The sequence below is a fragment of the Poromitra crassiceps genome (genome assembly GCF_964638095.1).
Source record: "Poromitra crassiceps genome assembly, chromosome: 21".
Taxonomy (NCBI): Eukaryota; Metazoa; Chordata; class Actinopteri; order Beryciformes; family Melamphaidae; genus Poromitra; species Poromitra crassiceps.
This window is the reverse complement of record NC_139638.1, coordinates 24,357,776-24,375,628: the sequence shown is the minus strand read 5'-3', so window position 1 is coordinate 24,375,628 and position 17,853 is coordinate 24,357,776. Positions and strand designations below refer to the sequence as shown.

General features: G+C 48.8%; 1 protein-coding gene across 1 annotated transcript in view; it reads right to left on the bottom strand.

Moving 5' to 3' along the window:
* The window catches only part of astn2 (astrotactin 2), a gene marked incomplete at both ends in the record, with an annotated part of 632,381 nt that overhangs the window by 69,486 nt on the left and 545,042 nt on the right, over positions 1 to 17,853 (bottom strand). The window contains 2 exons of the mRNA XM_083657387.1: positions 6,682 to 6,830; positions 10,870 to 11,003. Coding sequence (XP_083513513.1) covers positions 6,682 to 6,830; positions 10,870 to 11,003 — 283 coding nt within the window. The remainder of the gene's footprint in view (positions 1 to 6,681; positions 6,831 to 10,869; positions 11,004 to 17,853) is intronic.

The following is a 17,853-nucleotide window of genomic DNA, read 5'->3' as shown; positions in this document are numbered from 1 at the left end:
CGTACACACATCGTTTGTTGTCATCACCAGTGTTGGGGGTAACTCATTACAAAAGTAACATATTACATGTAATATATTACTTTTAGCAGTAACTCAGTAATATAACTTATTACTTGTAGGATTTGAGTAATATTATACCAGTTACTTTGTGAAGTAACTCAAGTTACAAATTGAGTTTAAAAAAAAAGTAATCAAGGCTTACATTTAAATAAAGATACAATCATTTCCTAATCAAACTGTGTTTTTATGCAAATAACCACTAGAGATGACAATAACAAAGGAAAAGAATAACATTTAGAATTTTGGATTGTCTACACTGACTTCAAGGCGGATGCAAAAGTAGTAATGCAAAAGTAGTGTAATAAGTAACGAGTTACTCTAAACAGACGGTAATATTGTAAAGTAACTTATTACTTTCAAATGAAAGTAACTAGTGATGTAGTATATCCAATTTTGCAAGTAACTTGCCCAACACTGGTGTCCACACACACACACACACACACACACACACACACACACACAGACACACACACACACACACACACACACACACACACACACACACACACACACACACACTAACACTAACCCACTCCCATACGTGAACGCACACAGGGACATTGTACACACATCGTTTGTTGTCATCACTACATGTGTTTCAAGGCACACCGACAACCAATACAAGTCTTTCGTTTTCACTCGGCCAACGTGCGATCGTTCCGACTTTTTAGCCCAGATAAGGAAGTTTAGGGAGAGATTGAAGCAGAAAGACAGACAGACAGACAGACAGACAGACGTGACTAAGCGAGATGTAAAAATACACGCAGGGATGGATAAAAACTGACAGACAAAAAGAGGGACGTAAGCAGACGGATAAGAGAAAATAGATAGTGACTTCTAATCTGTATTACGCCGTCTCTATTACTACAAGATTTATAGTGGTGCCTGGCACGTATCGTGAGTGAGTCAGCCACACCATCTGCCCCTTCCTCCCTCACCTCTGCCAGGATGGCTGCGTCTAGCTGCCTGTACCCTCTCCTCTCCTCTCCTCTCCCCGCTCGCATCAGCGCTCCTCACAGCCCTGATGATGGATGGGCCTGTCCACACTGCCCAATGACTACAGCCACACCAGCTCCTTTCTCCAGGATTATTACATCGCTATCACCCAGTCCTCTGACTCACCCACACCAGCAACCCCCACCCCACCCGGCCATCACCACCACCACCTCCCTACCCCTCCACCCCTCCCCATCACCACCACCACCTCCCTACCCCTCCACCCCTCCCCACCTCCCTACCCCTCCACTCATTGTTCAGCACCATCTATGGTGGCTGTCTTTTCCCATTCTCTCCCCATTCTGCCTTGATCGCCTCCTACTCTCTCCTCTCTCCACACCAACACTTTCACCCAGAGGTGTTCACAAGTCATTTTTCTCCAAGTCCAAGTCAAGAATCAAGTCTTTGAGCTAGAGTCAAAGTTAAGTCTCAGGTCTTTGAGGGGAAAGTCACGGTCACGTCTCAAGTCTTTGAGGGGCAAGTCCCAAGTCAAGTCTCGACACGGTGTGACGACACGGTGGCTCAGTGGTTAGTACTGTTGCCTCACAGCAAGAAGGTCCCGGTTTCGAACCCCGGTCCGTCCCAGGTCCTTTCTGTGTGGAGTTTGCATGTTCTCCCCGTGTTCGTGTGGGTTTTCTCCGGTGCTCCGGTTTCCTCCCACCACCAAAAAGACATGTATGTTAGGGTTAATACTCCTGTCAGTGCCCCAGACCAAGGCACTGGCAAAAGAGTTGGTCTCCAGGCGCTGCACTGCGGCTGCCCACTGCTCCTAGTTCTAGGAAGGTTCCTAGTAGAGGATGGGTCAAATGCAGAGGATGAATTTCCCCATGGGGATAAATAAAGGATCACTTAAACTTAACTTAAGTGTTTGGTCACAAGTCCCAAGTCAAGTCTCAAGTGTTTGGTCACAAGTCCCAAGTCAAATCTCAAGTGTTTTGTCACAAGTCCCAAGTGAAGTCTCAAGTGTTTGGTCACAAGTCCCAAGTCAAGTCTCAAGTGTTTGGTCACAAGTCCCAAGTCAAGTCTCAAGTGTTTGGTCACAAGTCCCAAGTCAAGTCTCAAGTGTTTGGTCACAAGTCCCAAGTCAAATCTCAAGTGTTTGGTCACAAGTCCCAAGTCAAGTCTCAAGTGTTTGGTCACAAGTCCCAAGTCAAGTCTCAAGTGTTTGGTCACAAGTCCCAAGTCAAGTCTCAAGTGTTTGGTCACAAGTCCCAAGTCAAATCTCAAGTGTTTGGTCACAAGTCCCAAGTCAAGTCTCAAGTGTTTGGTCACAAGTCCCAAGTCAAGTCTCAAGTGTTTGGTCACAAGTCCCAAGTCAAATCTCAAGTGTTTGGTCACAAGTCCCAAGTCAAGTCTCAAGTGTTTGGTCACAAGTCCCAAGTCAAGTCTCAAGTGTTTGGTCACAAGTCCCAAGTCAAGTCTCAAGTGTTTGGTCACAAGTCCCAAGTCAAATCTCAAGTGTTTGGTCACAAGTCCCAAGTCAAGTCTCAAGTGTTTGGTCACAAGTCCCAAGTCAAGTCTCAAGTGTTTGGTCACAAGTCCCAAGTCAGGTCTCAAGTCACAACACACACACACGCACACACACACACGTACACACATGCACGCACACATGCACGCACACATGCACACACACACACACACACACACACACACACACACACACACACACACACACACACACACACACAAACATACACACACGCAGTATACTGTATAGTTCATGAGTCCCAAATCTCGAGTCCCAATCCAAACACAAGTCTCAAGAGGACGAGTCTCAAGTCACTGTGTGAGCGACTTGAGGGCGAGTCTCAAGTCACTGTGTGAGCGACTTGAGGACGAGTCTCTGAGCGACTTGAGGACGAGTCTCAAGTCACTGTGTGAGCGACTTGAGTGCAACTCCAGTCCAAGTTCGCAAGTCCAAGTCCCCATCTCTGCTTTCACCTCATTCCCTCCAACATGGCGACAGAGCGAGTCGCGGCAGGGTCGTGCGTCAGTGTGGGAGTGTCCGGCGCTAATCCCAATGTGAATCCAGCCTAAGCCTTACAGCCTTACTCTTTACAAGATTTAACACCCCCCCAACACACACACACACACACACGCACGCACGCACACACACACACACGCACGCGCACGCGCACACACACACACACACACACACACACACACACACCTCCTCACCCCTCCCTTCTGCCCCACTGCATCTACTGTACCATCTCTTCTCCATTTCTTTCTCCCCTTCATCACAACGACAAATCAATTGAAAGAACAGTCTGTAACACTTTCTATGAAGGTCATTATATAATATAATGCATTATGAGCACATTCATAAGACATTATAATGCAGTAGAAGACTTTATGCCTGCTCATAATTAAGGTGACCAGATTTCTCAAATTAAAATCGGGGACATTTCCAGTCCGGCAATCAATATATCATTAAAATATCCAATGTTATTACCGATTAAATAGAAAAGGGGGATGATTCCGGTTTAATTTATTAATAAATTAACAAACAGTGTCGGGTTCAGGAAGAGGCCCCTGGTGCCCCCCCCCCCCCCCCTCCCCCACACACACACACACACACACACACTCTTCATTCCCTGTGCCCCTTTACAAAATGTCAAAGTGTTCTCCAGCAGCATGAGGCCTGGCCTGGTCTGAACCTACAGCGCCGAATGTTTTATGAAAAGTCTCAGATGTGAAAAAGTCTTTTCGGTCTTACAGTCCTGAGTGCTTTTTCATTGTTCAAGACTTCCTGTAACAGCAGGAAGCAGCATGTAAACACTTGTTGGATGTCTGGATCAACGGGCTACGTAGACGTGTGACGCTTTGATATGCTTTTAACCCCCCGTAAGCCTCCCGCAACCTTCCCGCTGGAGTGGTTTGCCAAGTGGGCACGTCTGTAAAGGGTAGCCTCGTGGGTACTCATAGAATCCATTCTCACTCAGATATCTTGAGGTGAGAGCGGTCAGGGGTCCCCCTTTGAAATTGACCATGCTGGTTTTTCAAAATTCATTATTTCGCCCCCTTCCTTCCCGACAAGGTAGCAGCATGGCATTGTTGGTCCCAATGGATGCTGTAGATCTTTACAGTTTCACAGCCTATAAGTATCTTCACTCTAGATTTAAGAATGAGCTCACTAGAGCTCGAGTCATATCGGCCGCAGACGCCAGTAGAAAATCGGGGACATTTTCGGGGACAGCTCCAGCCGGGGACAGGTCACCAAAAACGGGGACTGTCCCCGAAAATCGGGGACGTCTGGTCACCTTACTCATAATGCATTATATCATCATCATCATCATCATCATCGCTTTATTAACAGACACAAGGTCCAGTATAAAAACAGACAATACATAGAATCAAAACATATAGCCCAATACATTACATTAAAGAGTTGTACCAATGTGCCCAAATGCTGGACTGGTACTTAATAGCACTGAGACCAGGTTGAGACAGCAGCATGATAATCAAGTTCTGAGACGCATTAAGACGACAGATAAACTTGTAGGTCAGATTTCTCAGCAGGGCATGAAAGGTGTAGACTCCTGCACCACAAAACATTATAGATATGACCTTGATAGAAAGTGTTACCGATAAGGCCAAGAGAGAGCTTAGCTCTCTCTGAATCCTTCTTATATCTTCTCAGCATACCTTATCATTGGCTTGCCCAGTACTACATCAGCTCTATGGGCCATTGGTGTCCCTGCAGTTATAGAATGAAGGTCCAATCGCAAAATGTCTGAATACAAAATCATGTTGACGAAGATCGATATTAAAAACACAGCAAAAGAAGCGGACATTGTTGGGATCCAAGCGTACGATGGGACTCGCTAAAAACACCGCATTTCACCAAAGAGGCGGTGGTTGTTGGGTTTAGGCGTGGGGGTCACTGAGGTTATGCTTTGGGTTAGGTTCCATAAGGTCAAGGCTGTCGCAAAGAGATGAAGAAGTGACGAGATGACCTGACGCGAGCCAACGAGAACACGCATCAGGCACGCCAAGCACGACGTAAGGCATGAAATAGCGTGTTTGTGGGGATGAGTCCCTCAAGCCTGTAGGACAAAGGACTTGACAGTGAGAGGATCAGCTTGATTCATCCTCTTGGAAAAGTGAAACCACATGGTAAAGCTACTGTATAGAGGCAGTGGTTCCCAAACCGCGGGGTCGTGACCCCAAGTGTCGCCCAAGGGTCGCCTGATCCCCCCCCCCCCCATTTTTTTTTACCACACAGAAAGGATGAGCTGGAATTGTGTGTGTGTGGGCTGCAACCTGATATCAGGCCAAAGCGTGTAATAGACCTGCCAGGGTACCGTGTCAGTGTCGTGCTGTTCCTCAGTCCAGCGTGAAACGCTCACGCAGGGTGAAGCCCGGCCCGGTGAGTGGAGCCAGAGCAAGCGGCTGGTGGAGCTCCAGCGGCTGGTGGAGCTCCAGCGGCTGGTGGAGCTCCAGCCGCAGGAACACTCTGGGATGCGAACCCGCTTCTCTTGCTTGCTCTCTCACAATCCTGTGGCGTCGCTTTCACCCTGCACGCCCCGTGCTCGACATGGTGCCCCGGCGGCTGGTGTGTGTGTGTGTGTGTGTGTGTGTGTGTGTGTGTGTGTGTGCGCGTGCGTGCGTGTGTGTGCGTGTGTGTGTGCGTGTGTGCGTGTGCGAGTGTGAGTGTGTGAGAGTGTTGGAACACAAAGAGACAGTGAAGACCAAAGTCAAAGATGTGCTTGACAATTTGCATTTGCATTGGTTTTGGAGAGGTTGCTCAAATACTGCTACTGATACCGCATTCGCCACGGGGGCTAAAAAGTCGCTCATCCCGATCGCGACTCTTCTCGTCCCTGGCACCTCAATGGTGGAATGAGCTTCCACCTCCAGTCAGGACGGCTGAATCACTGCCGATCTTTCGGAAAAGACTAAAGACACACCTTTTCATGTTCCATCTGGGCCCCTCTTGAACTAACTTCAGATTTCTCTTTATTAAAAAAAAACAAAAAAAAAACACTAAAAATACCACTATTCCTTCAGATGTTGTAGTTGTCATAGACTGTGTTGCATAGTTGATTGCTCTATTGCTGACAAAAATGTGTTATTGTAAGTAGCTTTGGATAAAAGCGTCTGCCAAATGATGTAATGTAATGTAATGCATTCATGACAACTCGGACCGCTGGAGGTTTCATCTCGGAGCGTCCGCCCCTGGCATATTTGCGTTCACGCTGCACGTCCCTGTCGGAGGGTAAACACAGGGAAAAACCAAGGAGGGTTCTGGGAAGTGGAGGCGGTAATGCAACATTTTGGATGAGACGTGTGGATATGACGTCAACTCTGACAAAGCGGAGCTCTGAATGATACCCGACTTTCCGAGCTGTAATTCCGGCCTGGACGACCGTTCAATTCACTTTTTACAGGTCGGAACCCATTTTTCCCGGTGGTCCGAGTTGTCTTGAACGGGGTATTATTATATAGCAGGCATCTTCAGGGAATGGGATTCAAACAGTGACAGATGCCTATACAGTATGAGCCTGCCTGATGGACTTCACAGTGATATTAAAGATCATTCCATCCTAGAATATTAATTGAATCGGTATAAAATAAATGGAAAAAAAATTCAACCCAGGTTTTGGAATTGTGTTTTGCTACCTGTGTAGACCTCTGCCTCCGAGGGGTCCTCAACTCGCTTATGCTGGACGATGTAATCAGAGACCTTGCAGCCAATCAGAGGCTCCACATCCACCCACTCCAGGGCCACCATGGTGCTGGAGGGCTCCAGGTGAGGGGCGAGGCGCAAACTAATGAAACAAACACAGAGAGGAAGAGGAGGAAGAGGAGGAAAGAGGATCAAAACATTAACAGTGAAATTAAAAATCATGTGGTACCATACCCCACAGTGTGGGGGCAACAGTGAAATTAAGAATAATGTAGTACCATACCCCACAGTCTGGGGACAACTTTAGGAAGATGGGGTGAGGTGTGTGTGTGTACTGGTGGTGTGTGGAAGCCGGTTGATTGTCCAATCGACTTAACCCAAGAATGGAGAAGTGGGGAATTTTGACCAATCCCATGTGGCCTGGCTGTTCTATTTTCATTCAATTATGTTGTCACTTGGTCATGTGTTCACCGCACGATTTGCTCATTTCCTGTTTTATAGGTCGACATTCATCTTTTATTACCTCCGCCAACGGGAGTTGGCCGGGATGTTGTGTTTTTGCCCCCGTTTGACCGTTTGACCATTTGTCTGTTTTAGTCCGTCCGTTACGAGCGGGTTTGCAGGAAACTTGATAGAAAAACAACTTAGCTTAGAACTTTCCACGTGGTAATGGATGAAACCAGAGCAATCTAGTAAAAGAGTGTCACCAGCGGAGGTCCAAAATGCGTGAGTCAGTAGCGCTACGTTTGAATGCTAAAATAAAGCTGATACAATTTGATTCTTTAAACGTCTGACCCTTTCAAAGTACATCACAAACTGTCCATTTTGGTTAATCCAGAACCTTACTTCCGGGAACTTTTGTGAGGTAAAAAAAAAAAAGTGGTCCACTGGAGTAAATGGAGATGTCACAACTCTTCTATTATACAGCTCTGGATGTGGCCAATCACAAAAAGCGGACTAACTTAACAGATTCACGTGACACCAGTGGGTGTTAAGCAGTTAGACCTTTCTACAAATAGTGGGGCAGATTAAAGAAAAATCGTTCACTTCTGGAAAGAAGCACCAAAATTGGCACAAATACTCCTTGTGGATTGTTATTTTGATAAAAGCTATTAGCCACGCAAAAATCATAAAGTTTCCAAGATGGCCGCCATTTCCAGCCTGAAAATACTATTTTGGGGACAACTTTGTGTGGAATTGATCTTGCTATCAAGTCATACATTTATGACCACAGAGAAGCCAGATTTATTATGTGTAAATTTCAAAATGGCTGCCATTTCAGCCATTTTTACCATAGAACTTTACAGTCCGGGGGGATTTCGATGATTCTGGTGTCAAATGACAGGTTTTTAACGATGGAAGATACAAAATTATACATCAAAAATCCTTCATATATATCTTTCTGCTATTTACTCTATTTGTACCAGGTCGGAAGGAAGCTGACTGACTGACTGACAACCCTCAAAATGCTCAAGTGACATCACTCACTGATGACATTATTGATTACATTACTCAATCACTGATGACATCACCCAGTTGTGATCTGACCTGTCCTTGGTTCCCCACCCATTGGCATTTCCCTCAACCAGGCTCACATTGAACTACAACAATGAGAGGACAGCTCACACTGGCCAAACCACTGATGTCCCCAACACATTTCAGTCATAACGGCTATAAAGGCTTGTTCTCAAGTCCGAGCCAAAGCAGTGTTTTGCATTGTGATATATCACCACTTCACTAGACATTTGTGGTGGATCTCTGCTATTAGCTTCCTGCATATCGCGTGAAAATGTGACTTTACTGTTCAATTACAGGCGCCCATAATTCAAGTGGACAGGAGGGTGGGGGTGTGGACAAGAGGGTGGGGGTGTGGACAGGAGGGTGGGGGTGTGGAGGCTGTGCCAGAGACTGGTGTAGGAAGAGTAATAACAATACAGGTCACAGATGACTTAATGCCCATTTAAGTCTTATTTTATATGTTACAATGAGTTGACTTTGTGACAGTGTTTCAATACTACAAGACAAAAATCGTTTCAGAGTGAGGAATCATTTGTAGATAGATAGAACCCCTCCCATACTGGGAGTTTGCCTCTTAGCCACTAATTATTCTTAGTAGAAATCGCGCGCAAGCTCGTTTTCACTATAATTCACAATTGGCTCATAGTTCATTCAAGAACACTCTCGTCATAGATTTAACCATTTGTTGCATACATGGAAATACAGTTATGTTTGGCAGAAGATGCTCCTCCCTGAACCGGCCCAGCAGCATTAAGCTACGCCGAACAGGAAGTGCAGCAAAATCCCCCCATGGGGATAGAAAATTCCAGATAAATTTTAAGCCATAGTGAGTAACAAAGGGAGCCTAAGCAAGACGTGGAATACATGTTCAACCTTTTGAGCCATGCAGACTCTGAGCTAGAAAGGTGGAGGCTGGGGTGGTGGAGGCAAAGCAATTGCCAGCAGCAGTGGTGTGAAGCAGTGTAGGTGGAGCAAAGATCAGAGTGAGAGGGGAGGCCGTATTTAAACGGACCGCCTTATTGTGAGAATGGCTGTGATTGGCGAATGAACAATGAGCCAATCAGCAACTGACAGCCGGCGTAGCGTATGACTTCCGTGTCTCAAATGAACGAACGCGAGGTTTCATGTTGTTCATGCTTAGAAGCTTGCATTATTATAAATTGTTACCTAGTAATGTACCACTTATAAAGATATGAATATACAGTCATTTACAACAACAAAAAATGCCAGTTTTAAAAATGACATCCATTCTTTAAAGCAGCTACGAGCAACTTTTTCGATTGTTATTAAACAGTATAATTACAATATTGATGCATCACATCTTACCTATAATAGAAGCTGAGACCAAAGCCGTGTGAATTGGAGATTGCTCCCTTGGATGATTATTAAGTCTGTGTCTGTCTAAACTCGCGTCAACAGGGGGCTCTCTCTCTCTCTCTCCTTACCGCCGGCCCGGCTACCCGGAAGTGAAACGCGGAAGTGAAACCCGGAAGTGAAACGCAGCTGCCTGCCTCGCCGTTTGCGCTGCCTAGCAACATAACATAAACAATGTGAACGCCACGCATACTCTCGCGAACATCTCTCGTTATATTCTAACAGGTTTTTTGGAAGTTATTTTGTGGTTATGGCCGAAGTGGCTGCTGCAAACCGTTTCATTTCACTTCCTGATCTTCCCTGGCCACAGACAGCCTACACTGGCCGATTCACTCGGGGCTCAAGCGAGACTACTCTGCCTTGGTCTCGTCGACTATTAGAGGTAAGATGTGATGCATTGATATTAAATTTATACTGTTTAATAACAATCGAAAAAGTTGCTCGTAGCTGCTTTAATTAGATGCTTCATATTCTTGAAGTCTTGCCCTTTCAACTTTCTGTTTCTCTCTGAAATAGTTCTTAGGGGCGACCATGGCTAGAGTACTGTATGACTCACAACAGCCCCCTAGAGGATGATTAAGGCACCTCGGATGAGAGCATGTTCTTTTTCTAGAGGGGCTGTAAGGGCCCACTCGCAGCAATTAGAAGCTCGGGGGCTGCGCTTGTGTCTACTACTTTAACAAGTGTGTGTGTGTGTGTGTGTGTGTGTGTGTGTGTGTGTGTGTGTGTGTGTGTGTGTGTGTGTGTGTGCGTGCGTGCGTGTGCGTGTGCATATGCGAGTGTGCATGTGTTGCTGCATCAATGCATGCATGCATGAGATCTCGCTTGTGCTTGAATTCCTATAGAGAGCCAAAGTGGAACGTCACTTCCTGCTTCAGCACTGTACCAGAGATTTTCATCCGCCATTTATTTTCCCATAGACATTTCGTAAAATGCTTATAAAAATTGTTTTACCTGTTCAAACCAAACGGTTCAGATATATTTAGAAACCGGAGAGATTGCATGACATTTCACTCTGACCAAAAGGTAAAAAATGTTTAAAGAGAATATTTTTTCGATGTTGTTCTTTTTCAGTTTTGGTCCGAGTGAAATGTGCTATGGTCTCTCCCGATGCTAAATATAGCTGAACCGTTTGGTTTGACCAAGTAAAAAAAAAATATATACACATTTTACGAAATGTCTATGAGAAAATAAATGGCGGATGAAAATCTCTGGTACAGTGCTGAAGCAGGAAGTGGGCGGTCACTTTGCCTCTCTATTGGGGTCAGTTAGTGGGCGGTCAGACTTACACGGGCTGCCTGAGGGGACTGCAGTTGGGCAGGCCGTCTTTGCTGAAGGCACCCAGGTCACAGCGACACCAGTTGTCAATGACATCGCCCTTTCCAGCACACCAGTATGAGCTCATCGTGGCACTCTTGAAGGCCTGTAAAAGGGTAACAGGTGAGAGAAATGCAATTATCTCTTTGGAACATCCTTCTAGTGCGCGCACACACACACACACACACACACACACACACACACAGAAGGGGGCGGGGAGAACTCACAGCTTTCTCACCTCCACCAGAAAAGTCACGGTGGCAAGGGGGGTGCATCTATGATGTCAGAGAGTGTATAAGCTCGCCGATGTTACTGAGATGTTCCTGCCTTCTGGTAATTGGGAACGGCGGATGTGGGGAAAGGTCAGTGAGTGTGTGTGTGTGGGGGGGGGGGGAGACGGGGGGAGACAGGGGAGGGGGGTGGCTGAGAGAGGAGAGGGATGGGGGAGGGGATAGGGGGGGGACCAAGAGATAGAGATTGAGACAGATGAAGAGAGTGAAACTAGACTTTTTGCTTCCTGAGTCAAAAAGTTTTAATTGAAGGAAGGGTATATACCATTTCAATCTAATAAGGTGGAAATATTGCCAAGATCGAGGCACTGGCGGCTGCCAACATCATCTCCCGACATCTTGTGCTGCTTCATCGACAGGCAGGAGGAGAAGAAAAAAAAAAGCTGAATCTCTGTCATCCGCTAAAAGGCAGAAAAATGCCAATATACCCGTCAAAGCAATAAAGCATGGCGTCATCGCTTCCCTACAGCCGCAGACACGGCAGAGAGAGAGAGAGAGAGAGTTCAAGGGAGTTCGCAAAGCACTCTGCCCCCCCCCCCACCCCCCGTCACACTGTGGATGAATGGAGTACTCAGTTATTTATGCGCCCCTAATTGGTTGGCAGTGCCTCCTCTCCGTGCAGCAGAAGACAACGTTGGAGATGTGCTTGATGATCACGCGGGCAAAAAAAAGATGGCTAACAGAAGACACGTCTGGAACCGTGCGGAAACATTATCGCCGGGCGGCAGGCCTCCGCGGGAAAAAAAAGAACCAAGCCTCTCTTTCGCCCCCCACCCCCCCCCCCCCCCAATACGCCGTGGCGCTCACTCATCCCAGAGCAAAGGAATTGACGAGACCACACACATCTTTAAGGGCAATCAGGCACGCACGCACACACACACGCACGCACGCACGCACACGCACGCACGCACGCACACACACACGCACACACACACACGCACGCACGCACACGCACGCACGCACGCACACACACGCACGCACGCACACAGACGCACGCGCGCACAGCCGCACACACACACACACGAACACGCACACACTCCAATTAGCGATTGATTTCCACAATTGGTCTTTCCGTTTCATTGGAGAAATGCCAAGGAAGATTTCTGACGTGGGCTGATTAGTTGAAGGGACACTTGAGCTGAATTAGCCCTGACCAGAGAGGCAGACAGCATAGCCAAAAAGAAAAGAGCGGGGGTAAGCATTCAGGAGCTGATGGTGGTATTTCCAAAACACTGCATTGTTAGCTGGAGCTGGAGCTTCAGCAGGCTTTCATGGGAACTGACTGCTCCTTGCAATAGCACTTGCTCTCACTCAACGCAATGGATCCTGCTGGCAGTAGTGTGCAAGTGAGCTAAATGAGAGGCGGTGAGTGGAGGAGAGAGCGTCAAGTCACTATTATCCCCAGTCGAGTCTCGAGTCCCCAGTGTTCGAGTCCAGGTCCATGGTCCAGGTCCAGGTCCATGGTCCAGGTCCAGGTCCAGGTCCAGGTCCATGGTCCATGGTCCAGGTCCAGGTCCATGGTCCATGGTCCATGGTCCAGGTCCAGGTCCATGGTCCAGGTCCAGGTCCATGGTCCATGGTCCAGGTCCAGGTCCAGGTCCAGGTCCAGGTCCAGGTCCAGGTCCAGGTCCAGGTCCAGGTCCAGGTCCGAGTCACCAAAGAAGAGTCTGAGTTGAGTTAGAGTCCAGTCCCCCATTTACCTTGAGTCCAAGTCCGGAGTTACTGAACATGAGCGTGAATTCACATGTAGGTCGAACACACGTGCCTGCCCTAGCTTGCACGGAATAGAATAATGTCACGTTATTAATAATATAGCTATCAATATCGTATGCCAAATTATTAGGGGGTACTACAAAGAAACGTCATCGTCATCATCAATTAACAAGTCCGAGTGTGTGTGAGTCTTTCCAACGTTCCGAGTCCCAATGGATGAATGCTCGAGTCCAAGTCCAAGTCGAGTCACGAGACCTGAAAATGAGTCCAGGACTCCTGGACTCGAGTCCTATAACACTGGGAGAGAGTGAGAAAAAAGAGAGGATGTGGTGGAGAGATGAGGAAGAATTTGGGAGAAGAAGAAGAAGAAGAAGAAGAAGAAGAAGAAGAAGAAGAAGAAGAAGAAGAAGAAGAAGAAAATACATCAAGGCGAGGAGATGAAGATCCATGCATAAAGAAAGGAAGGTATGAAAGAGGAGACTCCCAGCTCTCAGAGCCAGACACAGCAGGGCCTCCAGCAGGCAAGGCTTTCCCATTCTTTACCCTCCAATAGCAGCCCCTCTAAGTGAGCCTGCTGAATGAGCAGTTATTACAGGGGGGTAGGCGAGCACTGTAATCCATGGCCATATAATAATATATAATAACCCCCTAGAAAAGCAAAAAGAGGAAGAAGGTTATTACATTTCCCCCCCTCCTCTCCTGCAGCCATGTGGCAAACTGCTGTCAGAAAACAATAGCAGCAGGGGTCTTGCCACCTCATGTCAATGGGAAACAAGCCACAGACAAACGCAACAAGAAAAACCTGGACTCTAGGCGCACGCACGCACGCACGCACGCACGCACGCACGCACGCACGCACGCACGCACGCACGCACGCACGCAGACTAGACTAAACAACCTGGACTCTAGGTCCATGCACGCACGCACGCACACACACACGCACGCACGCACGCACACACGCACGCACGCACGCACGCACGCACGCAGACTAGACTAAACAACCTGGACTCTACATGTAGGTCCATGCACGCACGCACGCACGCACGCACGCACGCACGCAGACTAGACTAAACAACCTGGACTCTAGGTCCATGCACGCACGCACGCACGCACGCACGCACGCACGCACGCACGCACGCAGACTAGACTAAACAACCTGGACTCTAGGTCCATGCACGCACGCACGCACGCACACACGCACGCACGCACGCACACACGCACGCACGCACGCACACACGCACTATGGGGGGTTGTTTGTGCCACTGACGTGCGCGCGCGCACGCACGCGTGCGTGCACGATGTGTCTGTGTGTCGTGTGTTTGGATTATGGCATGACACACAGACACATCGTGCGCGCAGCGCGCGCGCGTGCGTGCGCGCGCGTCAGTGGCACAAACAACCCCGGGGGTGGTTTGTGCCACTGACGTGCGCGCACGCACGCACGCGTGCATGCACGATGTGTCTGTGTGTCGTGTGTTTGGATTATGGCATGACACACAGACACATCGTGCGCGCGTGTGCGTGCGCGCGCGTCAGTGGCACAAACAACCTCGGGGGTGATTGTGCCAAGTTTTGGGCCAATCAGAACACTAGATTTTAGACATGCTCCGATCACCACGAAATTCGGTGTGGTGGTAGCAGCTGCTCACCAGAGGACAGCCGCCAAATTTCGTGTCTCGACGCCACTCATTTCCCTTCAAGATGGCTGCACATATCATAAAAGTGCCGCATCGGGCCGATATTCTGTCAGGGGGCGGGCCTACCCATGGACGGCTTTTAGCGGTTACTATAAACTGAATATAACAAATTATAACAAATACTACTTTTTGTTGAAGTACTTATCCTTTTAAAGCTAAAAGGAGGCACTTCCAACACCTTGGGCTGATTTCTGGAGTTATATCAATCTGACAAATCCATAATGTGTCCTGGGATTCCCTTCATATCATCTATCCATCTGTTTCTTCAACGGTGGATCTGAAATGGCTTATTTTTGAGTACGGTATGTTGCTCAGCACAAGATTCCGACGCGGCGATGTCTCACTCATGACCCCACGACCGATAAACACTGAGCACGACCAGGAGGCCGCACTTTTTAAGCCTGAGCTAGATTTGACCAGCTTTTGGCTGACCCTGGCAAAACCATTGATCCTAGAGCGATGATTCATATATCCAGGCGCTCAGCAGAACACTCTGATCGACGCAAGCAGGTGCTACAAAGTTTCCTATCAAATTGCACCGATTTTTTGGGGTTAAGCGTTGATCATTTATTAATGGGTTGTGTCCAGCAGCAGATTCAAACCTCAAGTGCTGTTTTTTCTCCTAAACTGCCCCAGAAGGTACCAGAGCACTGACATTCGGCACAGTGGATCGCAGGGGCATTCTGATCATGGGCACCGAATTTGAGCCCTCTGCGGCTTCGGGGGGCCAGTTCCTCTCAAAATGGATTGGTGTTTTCAAGCAAAAACGACAATTTTTTTCTCCTAAACTGCCCCAGAAGGGCTGAGAGAGCCCAATTTCAGCACAGTTTACCCAATTTACACCATATGGGCATATGGCTGTATGGGACATAGAAATGTCAAATATCCAACCATAACCTTTATACTGTACCATTATAGCATCATACATTTTCTGATGTGTTACACTAGAAGGTTTCCAAATAAATAGTTTTCCTAATCCCCCCCAAAATCCAACAAAACTATGAACTGGACTAATTGACCCCATATAGTTTATTCCTATGACACAAGCGCTGTTGGGGCTGAAGATGGGCAGTCTGATGACAATGGCAGCTATTTTTCAAGCAGTTTTCAGCACCACAAATATGGTTAGACACCAGTTAGAGTTGGATTTGTTTTATTCCAATGTAGGGAAGCAAAAAAACTGAACATACAGAGCCTTCATTTGTGAAAAAAAAACTACTTTATTCCTTTAATGGTTGTAGTGTCATAGGTTGTGTTCCTACGTTATTCCTTCAAAAGTTGTAGTTGCCATAGATTGTGTTGCATACTGTAGTTGACTTCTTTTGTTGCAACGAAATGTAACTTTTCTTTCTTTTGTAGCTCCGTACCGCCCCTTGCTGGCGCTACGCGTCCAGCAGGGGTTACAGCTCGCCAAGGTCTGGGCTCAGTGCCAGCCTTTGGCTTGTAGCTCTAAGGACAAGCCCACCGCCCTTGGTGCCCAAGGCCCGGGGTGGTTGGGAGCTCTCCATGGGTCGCACTCCCTTGTCTGAGCGCCCCCTGCAAGCGCAGGGAGCCTGGCAGGGGGCACAGCGCACCTTGGTCCATGGCCACGGCCTGGCCTCGGTTGGCAGCGCTCAGGTCAAGCCCTCCGGTTGGCTCACCAAGGCTGGGCTCAGTTCCAGCCTGCGGCTTGTGGCTTTAGACCCACTGTCCTCGGTGCCCAAGGCCCGAGTTCGGTCGGGAGCTCTCCCAGGGTCTCATACCCATCATAGGCTCGCCTTGGTCCATGGCTACGGCCTGGCCTCGGCTAGAGGCTCCTAGGACAGCCCACCATCAATGGTACCGAGGGCCCATTGTTGGTTGGGAGCTCTCCTGTGGACCGCACTGCCGGACAAGTCCGCGTGCGGCCAGACTCGAAAGAGAACGTTGTCTCCGCAGTCCCCCGAGCCTGCGGAGGTAACACTTCCAGCGGCTCACACATGGGCACCATGTTCTGATTCCCTCGGACAATATGGCAGCGATCGCCCACCTGAACAAACAGGGCGGTGTGCGGTCGGGGGCGCTGAACCATAGCGGGGATTCACCTGTGGGTGTATCCCCGTCTCCTTTCAGTGTCAGCGGTCTATCTGCTGGGACGGCTGAGTTACGACCGACCTGCTGTCTCGAGGCAATCCCCGTTATACGGAGTGGTGCCTCCACCCTCGGGTGATGGAACAGGTTTGGGCCAGGTTTGGTCGCGCCCGCGTCGATCTCTTGCATCGCGGCACGCGACACACTGCCCACTGTGGTGCTCGATCCAGGAGGACAGCCCCCGTTAGGTCATGACGCGCTGAAAGCGCACGCGTGGCCGAGGGAGGGGCTCTATGCGTTTCCCCCGACCCCCCTGATCTGTCAGGTGTTGGACAGGGTGAGGGAACAGCGCCTCCGGCTCGTTTTAGTCCGTTTTGGCCCAGGCAGACATGATTTGCGGACCTGGTCTCCCTGGCGCAAGATCCGCCCTGGGCGTTGCCGGTACGGGCCGATCTCCTATCCCAGGCGGAGGGGGAGGTGTTCCACCCCTCCCAGGCAGGTGGAAGCTAGCAATCTGGCTCCTGAACGGGACCAGTTGCTAGCCCAGGGCTTGCCTGATAATGTGGTATGCACTATGCAGCAAGTAGGGGCGTGGATCCAGTGAACTGCAGTGTGCGACCAGTTCTCTGTTTCCTTCAGAGCCTGCTTGACGCGGGTCAGTCCCCGCAGTCGCTTAAGGTGTACGTAGCCGCGATTTCTGCTTGCCACATGGGAATTGAAGGGAGCCCCATGGGGGCGTACCCTTTGGTCTCATGCTTCATGAAGGGGGCGCGTAAACTGTGCCCGCCGTCGCGGTGCGTTTTTTCCCAAATCTGACCTGGTTACGGTGCTGGACGGGCTAACGGGTCATCCGTTTGAGCCCTTGGACTCCGCCGATTTAAGGGTTCTGTCTTAAAGACCGCGCTGCTGCTGGCCTTGTCGTCAGGAAAGAGAGTTGGTGACCTGATTGCCCTCTCGGTGCAGCAGGCCTGTATGGTTTTGGGAATGATGGGCGCAGGGTTACGTTGCGACCTAACCCGGCTTACCAACCTAAGAATATTAATGTCAGCTTTAGGTCTATGGTCATAGACTTATCAGCATTCTGTCCCCCGCCGTTCAGTTCGGGTGAGGACTGAGGAGTGACGCTTGCACATGCTGTGCCCAGTAAGGGCGCTCTCGGCCTATGTGGCCAGGACGCGTTCATTACGCATTACAGATCAGCTGTTGG